At 40.3% G+C, this 16,373-nt stretch overlaps 1 protein-coding gene across 1 annotated transcript in view; it reads right to left on the bottom strand.

Annotated features, from left to right (window-relative positions):
* The window catches only part of ksr1a (kinase suppressor of ras 1a), a 39,435-nt gene that overhangs the window by 10,489 nt on the left and 12,573 nt on the right, over positions 1 to 16,373 (bottom strand). The window contains 9 exon segments of the mRNA XM_037748633.1: positions 1,127 to 1,295; positions 1,578 to 1,687; positions 1,770 to 1,831; positions 2,026 to 2,109; positions 2,225 to 2,294; positions 4,671 to 4,852; positions 6,241 to 6,730; positions 6,820 to 6,967; positions 14,797 to 14,937. Coding sequence (XP_037604561.1) covers positions 1,127 to 1,295; positions 1,578 to 1,687; positions 1,770 to 1,831; positions 2,026 to 2,109; positions 2,225 to 2,294; positions 4,671 to 4,852; positions 6,241 to 6,730; positions 6,820 to 6,967; positions 14,797 to 14,937 — 1,456 coding nt within the window.

The raw sequence follows: 16,373 nt of genomic DNA on the forward strand, positions 1-16,373 counted from the left end.
TAAAAACTCAATGGCACCTTCATTAACGTTAGTAGCTCTGCTATTTATCCAATCGGGACTGTGCTGCCCACCGACTGCTAACAGCTAATGGTACTAACTCTCCTCCTATTGATTTAAACACAGATGTGTTGTTCAGAATGCAGCATTATCAGGGAGAAACAGGGTGTGTGCCGTCATGTTTAGTAGCGCCACACTGTTGAGTGCTTTTTTTTTTTCATTCCGCCCCGTCTCCGGTCAAACAAACTGAAACATGATACGGTGTGCGTATGCGTCATTGTGCACGCATAACTGTGGGGGAGCATCAATGCAGAGGAATCTATAGTAATGGAGGCATGAGATGCCAAGAAAGCGGACAGCTACGGTTCTCTATTCCCATCCCCAGCGTTTTCTCTGCCTTCCAAAGTGGCGGATGTCCAGATGATTTCACCTGCAACTGCCAACAATTTACCCGCATTTGGCGGGTGGCAACTGCTAATTTCAGACCCTGGCTCTAAGTACAGGTGTGAACGCACTCAAGACGCATTGAGATCTGATCACTCAGACCACATTCAGAGGTGGTCTGGGCCACACATGGCCACATTCTTTTAGCAGTGTGTAGTGAATGTGTGCTGGGCCACATTAAGGACCGCCTACTCAACTGTTTATTACTTATTATAATACTGTCGTAGATGTGTCTGTGTTTTTATTCTGCTGTTTTGCGCGGAGCACACATCCGAACGCCCGCTCGCTCTCCTCCCCGGCTCTCTGAAGCTCGATACCCCGCTGTTGCCTGGCAAAGGTTGCGGTGCCGGTGGCGCAGTGGTACAGCAACCTTATATTTTTATGTTAGGAAAATGTTAATAAAATATACCCAAATTCACGAATATGTAGGATATTACTACTGACATTCCTGTAGTATTACGTCACAACGTCTGCTGTATTAGCCATGTGTTTACTACGTGTTTATTTGCATATAGAGCAGGGAAGTGAGATGGGATCACAAGTGGCCACTGAAGACGCATGTGGAGATGCATTCTAATGCCAGGTGTGAACAGACGTACTTAAAGCTGTCCACTTGTGATCCGATCACTGAGGATGCATCTTAATACCAGGTCTGTACTTGTGTATTTCCACCTGTGTTTCTTACCGGGGAAGTTGAAGCGGCTGTCCCGATGGCCTTTGGGCGAGGGGTTGGGTGGCGGAGTGGCGCTGGGGGGGTTACTCTGCTGGAAGGGTGCCGGGGAGGAAGGTGTGGACGAGGTGGTGGAGGACGGATTGCTGCTGGAGTCCAGCTGGTTCAGCACTGGAGGATGATCCTGGTGGAGGGCAGGGATGGATGCAAATGATCAGGATTGATATTTAAGATAACTTCTACAGCTTCTACAGTTTTTGTTTTACTTTCATTCAGGGCTGCACCCTTAATTTTCATATATACAAATGCCAGAGACCAAACTCGTCTGGAACTTTAGTGACATTCTACACTATGTATATATCAAGGTGTCATCGTTTGTAATTTCACAACGATTCAGTGCAGTTTTAGAGATCTACATAAAGTGATACTGTGTGCTGTAATGCAGAACTCCTAAGCCATGTTTTACCTTTTTTGTAATGGCCTTTGGTAGTGTGCCAAACTGCGGTGCTTCTGGCGGCCGGTCCACAGGGTTGTTTATATCAGACGGAACAGACTCGGTCCTCCGAATTTTGGCGACTAGAAGAGAAAAATATCACAATGTATTATGCAAATTACAATGCATCCATCAACCGCAGATTGAGGATAAAACAAAGCTTACTTGGTAGAAAGGAGATTCTGCAGGACGGGGCTTCCTTTGTGCATTTGTTGTGGCACTTTAACCTGCACACATAGTAGGCAGAATATCAGTATATGAAACACTCTTCAAGTCCAGCTCCATACACTCTCACAGCCAAGGGTTGAATCCTGTCCTGTGTTTCCTTATAGTGCACTCTAACTTTTCTACTGTCTCAGTCAATAACAAAAACACTTAAAGTTGAGTGACGTACCCTTTAAATAGAAAGCGCTTAACTCACCGACAGTGTTTGCACTTAACCCCAAACATCATGTTCTTCTGGCACACCTGACACGTCTGGGACAGCCAGGACTTGGTTGAAAACCTACATAAACATAAGAAACGCTGTTAACCATTTCATTAATAACAAATCTAGTTCGTTAGCTTTATTCTGACAAAAGCTTAGGATAGAACATATTGTGTGTAAGAGAGAAATCTACCGGTGTGTGACTGCTAGGCCGATGTCCCTCCTCACTGCTTGTGGGGAGCCGCGATGCCCTGCTACGTTATCTAGCCAGGGAGAGGGAGAGATGGAAGGACGGAGAGAAGGGGAGAAAGATGGAGGGGAGGATTAGGTTATGCCAAGAAAGACTGGTATCTAAATATGTGGTTAATCACATAAAAAGCTGAGCATTTAACAATTTAGATTTAGTCATTAGAATAGGGTCAAACCTACGGCGGTGTATTAGGGCCATTGTAGCTAAAAACACAATAATTACGGAGCCAGGGGAGGGGGGTACTATTCGGAGAAAAAAAGTTGTAAATTTACAAGAAAAAAACTCAATCTCTGAGATTAAAGTGGCATAAATTTATGAGAAAAAACTTTAGGACTTTGATGCCAGAAATTCCGATTTTTTTCACAATGATTCAGTGCTGTTTTAACCCTCATCCTACCAACCTATTTAACATACAAGGACTACCGACTGGGGGACCCCAAGAATAAACCACTGAAAGAAACAACAATCGTAGCAAAATGTTAACTTATTTCTTCTCAATACATTATAAGTTATGTAAGTAATGCCATCTGAAGAAAAAATACAGATTATTATTATTTTAGGAAAGTTACAGTTAATTTGCTTATTGTGTAAAATGAAAATAGATAGTGCACATGAGGAAATCTGTGTCTGCAGCATCTGTGTCTGTCTCCTTCAAAATGACAGAAAAAACTCAGAATTTCGGAGATTAAAGTTATGAAGTCATACATTTATGGGAAAAAAAATTGGAAAACGTGCAAAATTTAGGACTTTAATCTCAGAAATTTAGATTTTTTTCTCGGAATATGCCCTCCCTCCCCTGGCTCTGTGTTTTTTTTTTTTTTTCTTTTAATCTACAATGGCCCTTAAACCCACCGTACAAACCACATTGGGTTGTGATTCCCTCACTTAGAAATAATTGAGGAGATGTTCACAAACGCACACTCTTGCACATTTGAGGCAAGAAGGGCACTCGGAGAGAGTGCAGACCTCCGGCAAGGCCAATCCGCTCCAAAAGTTAATGTGTTCATCTTTGGCCCGTGCTACACCCTTCCACCAAGTTACTGTACATGAAAAGCGGGAGAGTAGTTTTTCCGTAATCCTACTGATAAACAGACAAACCAAAAACACACTTGGCGGTGTTAATAATCAGTGGTGGGTTACATTTACTCTGTTACATGTACTGAAGTAACTTTTTGAGTAAATTGTACTTATCAGAGTAGTATTAATGCAGCATACTTTTTCTCTTACTTGAGTAGATTTTTTGAGAAAAATCAATATTATATATTATATCCATCCATTGTTCCATAATATGTATATATAATATATATATATTATTGTATGCATTCATGATGCGTTTAGAGGCAGGTGGTCAGCTGGTCCCAGGTCTGCTGGCGCTCTGTTATCCTACTGCAGCCACACCTCCACATGGCTCTGTTCAAAGCAGCACGACTGAAACTACAGCGGGAGGAACGTTAACGTTATGGCTTTCAGATAGCGCTAGCAGCTTTTATAACTTATGCACACAGTATATCATGCTTGAAAACTACTACTCTTATTTGTGTTGTAATGTAAATATTCAGGCTAACTGGATGTGAGCAGTGTGTAACTCGTCATGCTTTGTGTAGCCTGAAAGACAGTAGTGTGTCTGTGTTTTCTTTTTATTTATCATATTTAAGTTACTCGCTACTATATAGGTTGGTAAATATTTTTTAGTAAATACTTTTGTACTCTTAGTCAAGTAATTATTTTGATGAGTACTGTTTTCTTTTTGCAGAGTAACAGTACTTTTACTTGACTACAGTTTTTGGTTATTCTACCCACCTCTGGTAATAATAAAGATGAGGAATAGTCATTTTTCAGAACCAGTTAAAACAAACTAGGCTTATTTAGTCCAGAATTCCCTATTGTTTTTGGTCATATTAGATAAACATTGGGTGTGTAAGAAAATATTGATACACTTGAGTATCGCGATATTATGTTTTGTTATACTGTATCGATTCTGAAAAACACTCCATCGATTTTTAATTAATAGTTTACATGCAGAGGTTTATGGCAGACAGTGGCTCAGATTGCACAAAAAATAGTGCTGTGATGTTGAATGTTACAGGGACTGTGATGAATGCAAATGCAGATCCCACTCTTCTGATTGCATAAAACAGTAAACTTTTTTTACTCAGATTTTATGCATATGGTGGTGTGTTCTTTATACTATGACAATGAAAAAATTGCATTATATTGCCTTGCGTACAGTATCACAATATATTACAATATATTGAATCGTAACCCCTGTATCATGATACGTAACGTATCGTCAGATTCTTGCCAATACACAGCCATAATAAACATAGACTATTTTTGACACGTCAAAAATCCGCAAAATAAAAGAAATGCATACACGTGCATGACTCACTCTTATGGGAGCTGTGCTCCTCCATGAGGGTGGGCGTGCCAGGCAGGGTGTAAGACGCTGTGGTGGCAGCCGGGGTGACTCCGGGGGTGCGCGCAGACATGACGGGGTAACGAGAAGGCGAGTCCTCGCATCCGTTCCCGTTTACTTGCATATTCAGTAACAACTTGTTCTTTTTAACACACCTGGAGAGAGGAAAAAGCACAAAAAGTAGGTCCGTTATACTGGCAAAAACTAGACTCGATTCTACAGCAGGTCCGCAGCATCGCTTGTACACCAGACCGTAGAGGGCAGATTATGCAAGAGGCACGTTGGAGCACCTAAATAGCATTGGCACGGGATAGACAGGGTGACATCCCTAACACCCAGACTGAAGTCACAAGGACTGAAGCAGCAGAGAGTGCCAGCTCTGTGGTTTATACGCACACACGCACATGTGAGTAATCGTAATTGGAAAAATAATTTTATCTTGTTAAATCAGCTATCAGACCTGTGACCCGTTCTCAGATTGCCATCGTAATATACCATACAGTGAACAAAGCCAGGATAAACTAGCAGGATTGCCTGAGTGTGCATTGGATGCATTGGATCTATGTCAGCCGTATTTATTTCTGCCTTTGACAGTTTTTTTCTCACTAAAGCTTTCCATAAACAGACAGGATATTATGGATAAACATGTGGCTTGTTTGTGTATGTGCATCCAATCACAATAGAGAGAGAAAAAAATTAGGGAGAGAGAGAGAGATTGTGTGTGTGTGTGTCTCGCCACCTCCGAGCATTAGTCCTAGGAAATACTTCCTGTTTTGACATGAGTCATAATCTCTGGGAATCTGTGCGGGGATTAGCTCCGCTCATACAGGCGGAGCAAAGGAGCAACAGGCAGGATGTGAAAGGATGTGAGGGAGAGAGAGAGAGAGAGGGAGGGAACGTGACTGCTACTGTCCTGACATAGCGATTGGAAGACTGAGGTGAGACCGAGACACAGGACAGATGCTTTCAGGAAAACTGCACCAGCAACTACTCTCATCAGTGGGTGATAATAAGTAACATGAGGCTGCAACTGTAACCCAATTACTGTAATGCCACCAGGATCATGCTTGTTTAAGCAGGATATAGCACCTGCTATCTGTTCCCTTCATTTCGCCACTGTGTGTGGCATTTTTAGTTCAAGTTAATTGTCTCATTGTACAGTGCTCAAGGATAGTTTGGCCTTGTATATATGAATTATCGCCTCTATGTGATAGTGTATCAGTGTGCTGACTTGACTATGACTTGCCCCAAACTGTGTGGGATTATCATAAAGTGGGCATGTCTGTAAAGGGGAGACTCGTGGGTACCCATAGAACCAATTTTCATTCACATATCTTAAGGTCAGAGGTCAAGGGACTCCTTTGAAAATGGCAGCATCCAGTTTTTCCTCAACGAAATTTAGCACAAGTTTATCATTTCATATGATGCCAGTATCTTCACTCAAGTTGCGTCAATGCATTAAAGAAATGGCCTGCATAATATAGTTAAGTCAAGGTGAATTCTGTAACAGCATGTTGGACCAGACAGCTCTCTGAGCACCTACTTGTTGGTGGGCGGGTCTTCGATGCGGTTGCCCAGCTGGGACTCGTGGCTCTTGCTGCGCGTCAGAGTGATGTTGGGAAGCAGGTGCAGCACTTTGCGGGACGGAGGCGGAGGCGTACAGGGGGGCTTCAGTCGGTGACGCCTCTTCGAGGGTGGTGTTATGGGCGGGGTGGAAGTGTGTCCGTGGAGCCGAGCTGCGCGAGCTAAGGACATGGGGAATGGATCCGTGAGAGGACTTTCGCCATGGCAGTATGAAGCCAGCGCTTCGGGCGTGGGCACCGCCGACACCGAACCCGAGCGGGGGTGAGGGAATGTGGCGCAGGGGGTGGATGGGGTGGAGTGGATGGCGGATGGGCGGGCGAGAGGCGAGGGACTGTGAGGGCGGAGCGGAGTCCCCAGGCCGGCTAGCTGGTCTGCAGTCAGTAGAGAGCCGCTGTCCCTCCTCGTGGGCTCAGACATCCAGGGAACACAGTCTTCCCTCAGCTCACCTCCTGGACAGCAGACAGAATAACACCATCAGTAAAAAGAACACAATGTGATGCATGTTGATCATGGAGGCTCCCATGGAGTAAACACATACCTGATTCAGCGGCACTCTTCAGACAGGAGAGGGCAGCGCTGAGCCTGGCACACTCCTCTGAACTGGACCCGAGTCTTCGCATTGTGTCCCTCACCTGAGCACCTGACATCTGCAGTAAGGCATCCAGGGACAACTTTGCTTCCACTGCCTGCAGAGGAGCAAGAAAAAGAGAAGGTGAGCCACAATAAATATGATAAAAAACACAAGCAATATACATGAATGGAATTACTGTCAAATTACCTCAATATTTACTTTAAACTTTATCGAAAATTACTTTATTATGAACATGATTTAATAATGATATGCTTAAATAGCATACAATGGTTAAACTACTAGGGCCCTTAGGCTTGAGAAGCGGCTGTGCACTGCTCTTCATCGGAGGTGGAAAACCAAAACTAATAGAAGACACTTCAGGCACAAATCTCACCATTGTGTGATTTAGTGTCTACACAGATGTAACCTGGTATCTAATGTAATGATTCAGGGAGTTGTTTAAAGAAATTTCAAAGAAATTATTTGCTAATTATTATCTATTTACCAGCAGACATGGAAATAAAGCATATTAATTAACTTTGTTTTCTTTTCCTGGAAATGTAATAAATAAATTACCAGCTATTTATTACTGCTTATTGGGAAATAGCGGAATATAATTATTAAATAATGTTTATAATAGATATAAAATCATATTAATAAAAGTCCAGAGTCAAGTCACGAGTCAAAACAGCCAAACACAGTAATTTTTAATAAATTTTGAGGTACATATTGGGGTAATTTGTCAGTAATTCCAAAGAATTACCATGAAATTTGCGGACCTGTAAAATGAAGTGTTACCCAAGATTTATATCAGCCTTCTCCTGTATCTAAAACTTAACAACATAATAAAACTGAGAGAAATAGCATCAATAAAAAAACTTATGTTTTAAGTCTTCTAACGTAGCAGTGGCCTTAACACCATGAACGGTAGTATTCTGGAAGTCAGCATTAAAAAGGGCAGCATGTTACAGTATTAAATAGGTCATACTACCTCTGACTTGCTCTGTTCCTGGAAATCGGTGGTAATCCCTGTATGTTTGGGACATTTATCATTCCACGTCTTCCACTTATCTGGCTGGGCAGATTATTCAACACTACAGACGTGGTTTTATGCATTTATCAGTCGATATTAGTAACAACCTTAGACAGGAATTTGGGGTCAAGACCACGTTGTTTGTGCTTGGTTTTGAACATGCATTGGAGGCAGACACTTTTTAAGATCCAGTTTGAATTACGATTGATCAGTGTCCGTTCAATACTTTTTATTCTACTGTTTGAGAGAGTTTCCTAACCAACACATCTATGCGATGGGTGACGTAAAATGCAGTCGCAGAGAGAGTGATCATTGTGCAGAGGTGAAGGAAAGTTTGACAGCAGCTAACAGGAAGACAACAGACATCACACAACACAACACTGTGCAAGTAGAGGATTATATTAGTAAGGCGAGATCAGAGTGGGAGGCAGACTGGGTAGCACCACAAATTCAGAAAATAACACTCAGGCAAGACACAGATACATGACAGGGTGCTAGGACTGAACACACTGGTTGAATTGTCAATCACATTTTTCCCCAAACTGAGAAGATATAGGTCCTCATTATGTGACAAGCAAGAAGCTACTTAATAATTGACATAGAGTAATTGACAATTTGTCACATTAGCCATTATAATGTGAACCAACAATGAAGAGACAACAAGATGCAGCACTATTGGGAGATAGCAACAGGGTACTAGATGAGGTTTTTAAACCGGTGCTCAAAATCAACAATGACATTAGATTAATAAAGAAAGCCTTGGCCCTTGTTAGCTACAGATACTTCAGCAACAAATTAAGAGTGGGGAATTACATTTATAACAACTTAAAAAAACACTAAACAGTGTTATTTTGAGATCCGTACTTGTTGATTTTCAGTAGCAGATTATGACATTATGTTTGCATGCCACAGTACTAAAACTAACTTAAAGAGATACTACACACTTATAGTTTGAGCTCTAAACTAAATGACATGACCACATTGTGATGAAACACATCAATGCTGGTGTTAATATTGACATTTATTTCCAAATTTATAGAAATGAATGAATTTTTGAAAATGGCTCAATGTCACCTACTGTATTAAATCAGCCAACCTTTCAAGACCAATGCTGACATACAGTCGACTAGTAGGGACTCTCTTGTCTAATCTATGTCATGACATTTACATAAAAAAGAATGTTAACATCCTCTTATCAGAGGTCACTGAGAAATTCCTGCCTTGCACATCAGCCCACCCACCCCGCACCCTTCCCTCCTCTCAGCCCCTTGGCCATTTTTTTTTTTTTTTGCATTTTTCAAAATGATGCAGTAGGTGGAGTTAGGCTCAGACTGGGGGTGAAGTTACACTTTAAATGTAAATTGTATTTTTGCCCTTACATTGCCGCGGTAGTCGGTGTTACACAGTGTTCAGGCATACACTGATTACATTATTTGGCCAATGTTGTTTTGCTTTTTTTATAGAAAAACAACCCATTTAGGTGATTTTCACATCAGCCCCATTTTATCAAAACATAGTTGGACGACAGAAGCTACAAACTGAAAGTGAAAGTGTCTGTCCTCACCGTCACATCCCTAGTTCATATGCTTTAATGTTAAAAAAAAGACATTATTGTTATCACACCTGTTTGTCTGAATATACCTGTATTCACTCTCTGTCTGAAACGCTCCCTTTTAGCACCTGTCTCTTTAAGTTCCCCTCCTGAAAAAACCTAGTCCGCTCTGATTGGCTTACGAGAAAAATATGGTGCACCTTTGCATATTGGTATATTCTACATAGGAAGGAGAGCCAAATAAAATGGCTTGTTGAATGACATGTTTTCTGATCTAGGTAGCCCACAAAAAACTGGCTTTTCTTATTCCAGTTTGTGGGTTGGTAGGCACTAAAATGTAGGTGCACAAGCACTGAAAATGTGAGTTTTTCACAATATGTCTCTTATAAAGGAAGATCCATTGCTAATATGGCGTACATGTAAGAACAATTCCTAAGATACTCCCATCTCTGTTTCCTCTCATTTCCATTGGTTACACCACAATCGGAGTAGTTGAATAGAAGAGAACAGCTGAGGACCAGGGGTTAAAAGACAGAAACTGAAGCTGTATGGATACAGACCTACAAGCCTGAGGTATTAACTGTTTATTTAATGTTCAGTTACTCGGACAGTTGGCAAAATGACAGCACACAAGACAGATTGTGGATCACAGAAGGAAACAGGAGATAGTCAAGTGAGTTTAGGATGTTTTTCTGTCATGGGAAGTACGCAGTCTCTTATCAGTCAGGTTAAACCCTTTGCTCTGAGAGGGGCAAACACTGATCAGAAAACTAGGGCAACCTCCCACACTCGTGTGTACACTGTAAGCAAAAGGAAGCACACACACACACACACACACACACACACACACACAAACGCAGACGCACAAGGGTGAGTGATGTGATATTCAAAAGTGGCTGTGGGCCCTCTGCGCTCCCCTCCCACCTACTCACTCATAATAACGTTACAATTTTAGCACCATGAACAGCATAGCTTGCATACATGATCGCTGTACTGCGGCCTCCTTGATACAGTGTTATTGGTCAGGATTGCTATGTACGGACGCGTACACAGCAATTAACATCACATGGTTATTGAGTCTACACTTTAAGTCAAGTGGGTTTTAGTTAATATGGGCTTCATAGTGTTTGGTATTTTAGAAGTCTCAGAATATAATGTACATACTGTAGTTAGATAGCTGAATGCTCGGGCCTTTAATGAATGAATGCACCTCTCAAGGTTATCATACAAACAGAGAAATGCACTCAGGCTAAATGTACATTTAGTGCTGGGCGATATGGCTAAAATATTTTATCACGATATAGGCAAAATAATTTTAATGCCACTAATTTCTTTATATATATATATACTGTATATTATATATCTTATGCTAAATACAGTACCTGTGAGGGTTTCTGTATAATATTTGTCATTGTTTTGTGTTAATTGATTTCCAGTAATCAGTATATACATACATTTGCATAAAGCAAGCATATTTGCCCACTCCTATGTTGATAAGAGTATTAAATACTTGACAAAAATCCTTTTAAGGTACATTTTGAACAGATACAATTTTTTTTATTCGTGATTAACTATGGACGATTCATGCGATTAATCATGATTCAATATTTTAATCGATTGACAGCCTTAGTAATTTCATATCTTGATAACGATATATATCACGATATAGCACGTGTTCTAATAGTTAAATAAATAAATAGTCAATATGAAACAAGCACATGGTAAAGCCTATTTTTGTATACTCCTGTGTGAATTAAATACTTGACAAATGAAAAGTATGGAATACTTTCTAATTTAATTAAGAAGTTTAGTGTAAAATGAACAAAACAGTTTCGAGTGAAATTACATTGAAAACAATGAATGAATATTTCCAGCTATACACCAACTATGTTTACATGCACGCTCACAAATACAGAGTAATCAGACTAAGACAATAGTTTGATTTACCTGAATTTGATCAGATTTTCTGAGAAATTTGAGTCAGTATGCGCTTTTTATTATCAATTTAGACGACGTAATTGTGTATAAAGACATCCCAATATATGATTTCATCACGATACGATTCCATTGAAAGATGATAAATTATCATATTGAATTATCGCCATGCCCTATATACATTTAAATCCTATTTTTGGTCATTTTTTTTATAATTTAGGGACGTTTCTATCTCACATTGGCAATGCTCAACATGCATTTACAACCTGTTTCGTGTAGCGAGTTGATCGAGATACAGTAAGGCTGCTTAGCAAAGCCGCAGACAACATTAATTAGTTCACAGAGAGAGACACGTGACCATTTAAGAAGCTTGCCAACATGGCATCCACATGCTTGTATAGCATTATGCAACACCTCACTGCCAGTTGCAGCACGGGAGCAGCAGAGAGGCTGGATTCCAGGTTTAAAAAACAACAACTACATATAATCATTTTAATGTTTTTGGACCAGCCATTACATAATCCAGCCCTCATAGTATATAGAGTGAGGAGACGCACACAGTAGAAATCTCAATCTAATAATGTTTGATCTAAATGGGTCATCGACACGGCATGACAGCTCTACATCTTTTGGGAAATCCCAGTCGGTATACAACACATACAAATGAGCGCTTTTACTATGCTATCAGAAAACTCTTTGAAGGGAAGGTGGTGAGGTTTAGACTGGAAAGCAAACAAGAGCACCGAGCATGACAGATATGACAAAACACAAGACAAATAATCAGATATGGAACAAGTGCAGTAAAGCAAAACAAAAAGCGTGCACTAGCTTGGGACATATTAAAGAATAACAAGAGCAGAAACATTTAAAATAAGCAGGTTACAGTTAGGTCACACAACAAAAGACAAACAGACAAGAACAATGCAAACATACAGTAGATGAGAGAGGGATTAAGAGAGTTTACAGCTTCGCAGGAAGGGGAACCGGTGGAAGGAGAGGAAATTACAACTAAATCAAACAAATCATGGTGGAATGAGAATCGCACTACACTTGCAGAATAAGGAAATGCGTGCATTTGATGCTTTTTTTAATCAGGTGTGCAAAGTTTTTGGGTGCTGGTTTAAGTAGAAGTGGAAGTCACTCTTAGTAAAGAGCACTTCAACTGCTAACACTGTAGTTTCCTTATGCAAAGGCATGAGCATATTTAGTGCAACGCAATACTATCTTTAATAGTGGATCTCAAACCAGCTGTTATCTCAGAAGTCAGAACAAGATAAAGTAGTTTCCACGTGATCAAAGATAACCTCGTTTTTAGCAGCAGACAGAGAGAAATGTTTGATTTTTAGTATGTTTAGAATAGGAATGTCATGCGATTAAAATATTTAATCACAATTAATCGCATGATATAGTTAATCGTGATTAATTGCAAATTAATTAGCATATTTTTTCTGTTCAAAATGTACCTTAAAGGGAGATTTGTCAAGTATTTAATACTCTCAACATGGGAGGGGGCAGATATGCTTTCTTTATGCAAATGTATGTATATATTTATTACTGGAAATCAATTAACAACACAAAATAATGACAAATATTGTCCAGAGGCCCTCACAGGTACTGCATTGAGCATAAAAAAATATGCTCAAAACAAGGCAAACTCAAGCCCAACAGGCAGCAACAGCTGTCAGTGTACTGACTGCATGTGATTATCATAAAGTGGGCATGTCTGTAAAGGGGAGACTTGTGGGTACCCATATAACCCATTTTTATTCACATCTCGCTGTGAGAGGTCAAGGGACCCCTTTGAAAATGGCCATGCCAATTTTTCCTCGCAATTTACCATAAGTTTGGAGCGTTATTTAGCCTCCTACACGATGAGCTAGTAAGTATCAATGGATTCCTTAAATGTTCTAGTTTCATATGATGCCAGCATCTTCACTCTATCTTTAAAACTGAGCCCGCTCCAACCTGAAAATTGAAAGTTGTGTTAATGCGTTAAAGAAATTAGTGGCGTCAAAACAAATTTGCATTAGCGCGTTAACTTTGACAGCCCCATATCAAATGTATTGATGAAGGTGTTTTCTGTAGGAAATATCTCTGTTAGGGCCCTCACATTTCAACAAAGAGGTCAGTTGGAGGGAGAGTCTGTGTTCTACTCGGGGACCAACACATGTTAAACATATTACTAAACTCAGGCTCTTAATCTAAGAGTCACCTCCCACAAGGCCAACACTGCCACCATGAGTTTAAATATACACAATATTTAGAATATTTTCGTTAGTTTACCTTGCTGTGAGACAGCTATACAGTCTATGTTTCCAACGGGAACTAAAGCCATTATCTATGCTCTTGCCAAAGCCACAAGACTCCATTGAAAAAAAACTGTAATTTGACCTCGCAGAACAGAGGAGTTGCTGGTCAACTGCTTCCTCAATCGGTTAGTTTGTGTGTTATTGTGGGACTTTGGTTAGTTTGGATTCACCAAAAATCCCACAATAACACAAACAAACTAACCTATCAGGTAGGTTCTACACTGACTATGGATAAGTACCTCATACAACCCCACTTCAAATCACCCGAACCATTCCTTTAGTGCTGCTTTTTGGTGTCATTCATCACATCGTTTTCATAGATTGACTCTAAACTGAGCTTTCCAATTTAACAACGACTGACAACACACAATGTCGCATTTATTATTTGCTGATCAGCTTAAAATTACAGTCAGCTGTGCTTCTCTCACCTGCAGAAAGAGATTATCATCCTTATGAAGAAAATATAAGAGGGCCATTATAACGGGCATACAAATTAAAAGAATTTTAATAGACTGAGCAATACAGTACATTTGGAATCTGCAGCAAGGGTTTAAGAATTAAACGCACTTAGATATTTTCAATTCACATACAAATTTCGACAAATATTCCACTCCAATAAAGACAGAATTAATCTGGTAAAGACCTCTCTTAAAGATATTTGAGACTTTCCTCATGTAGAAATTCCTCACACACTTGAATAAAAGGCAATCTCCTTCCTCAGAACATGACACAGAGATATAAATGTCAGGCTGAGAACTAGATTTTTAGCCAATCTTGCCTGAGTGATAAAGTGAGCAGTCTCATGAAACATGAAAAAACTGTGGAAGAAAGCTTTATTTTCCCCCCCAATATTAATCAGTTCATGCTCAGATTTGTTGCTACTGTTTGCAGCTTAAAATATCATGACGATAAGAATGACGGAGGTCCTCTTTTAGAAAGACATTTTGATGGTCACTGGTCGAGTATTCCTCATGCACATGTGAGCGGAGGACTGTGTACACATACTGAATCCTCATAAATGTGACACAAACACAGTCACCCAAGCCGGAGAGACAAAGAGAGAGAGAGAGAGAGAGAGAGAGAGAGAGATATTCACACAAAACAACAACACCTACCTCGATGAGCTCTGGTCGCAGGTTGATGGTGCGTAGCCAGTCTCGTAAGTGCGGGTAGCTGTCCAGGGCCTCGGGCCTCTCCGTCTCTGGCACTTTCTGCTTGCACTGCAGCTGTTTACAGATGTATTTCATCAGCTTCACCTGCAGGGAGCAATAGAGAAACACTGCTCAGATGGGAGGGGCAGGTTAGAGGGGGGAGACTCACAGCGTGCTAGGAGCTACAGGCCTTCACTGTCACACCTCTGTTATTGTTGGCAGTGAGATGACACAGAAATTATGCAGTATGTGGGTTTTACTGCAATACCACACAGACTAAGTAGCTCTTTGGAGCAGTAACACTACAGACTACTGTTGCTTCTACAAAAGTGACATTACATTTTACATTCATCATCCCAGCTGACACAAACTACTATATATGTTCCATCAGCAGATGCCTCTTCAATAGAATAAAGGTTGATGCATGCATTACTCCATACTGAACTCGATGTACCTGCATTAACGATTCCAGTGTTTGTTTAACCCGATTTCCCAGTGCCCCCACTAGTGCACAAGACACAAGTTAATTAGATGTGAACAGCTATTATCATGCAGAGGAACAATGAGCTGGTCATCTAATGAGAGCATCTGCGGTGCTGCTGGCACAGCAAAACAAGTGCATTTGGAAAGAGGAAGCAGCTCGGTCGGTGACATAATGACGGAAGAAAAGTGCCATATGACCAGTCAGTTTGTCCAGCTAGTTTCAGAGGCACTGGGCTTTCTTTTCATCACCAGCTCTGAAAAAAAACATGGAGCGGAAATGCAACTTTAGTCACAAAATATGCATCTATGCCATAAAAAGTTGGGCTGTCAAAGTTACCGCCATAATAACACGTTAACGCAAGTACATTTTAACGCCACTAATTTCTTAAAAGCATTATTTTATAATTTATTATTAATTTATAGGTTGTAGCGGGCTCAGTTTTGAAGCTACATCATATGAAAATAGAAAACCTAAGGAATCCATTGGTACCAAGCATGTCATACTAGCTTGTCGGGAAAGAGGTTAGTAACGCTCCAAATTTATGCTACATTTTGGCAAGGAAAAACTGCCATTTTCAAAGGGGTCCCTTACCTCTGACCTCAAGCTATGTGAATGAAAATGGGCTCTATGGGTACCCACAAGTCTCCCCTTTACAGACATGCTCACTTTATGATAATCACATTAAGTTTTGGGACATTTCATAGTCAAGTCAGCACACTGACAGCTGTTGTAGCCTGTTGGGCTTGAGTTTGTTATGATTTGAGCATATTTTTGTTATGCTAAATGCATTACCTGTGAGGGTTTCTGGACAATATTTGTCATTGTTTTGTGTTGTTAATTGATTTCCAATAATAAATACAGTATATACAGAACATACAACAAGCATATTTGCCCACTCACATGTTGATAAGAGTATTAAATACTTGACAAATGCCTTTAAGGTACATTGTGAACAGATAAATGATGTGCGATTAATTTGTGATTTATCACCATTAACTACGGACAATCATGCAATTAATCGTCATTAAATATTTTAATCAATTGACAGCCATAATAA

This window comes from Sebastes umbrosus, chromosome 17 (genome assembly GCF_015220745.1).
Source record: "Sebastes umbrosus isolate fSebUmb1 chromosome 17, fSebUmb1.pri, whole genome shotgun sequence".
NCBI classification, from domain to species: Eukaryota; Metazoa; Chordata; class Actinopteri; order Perciformes; family Sebastidae; genus Sebastes; species Sebastes umbrosus.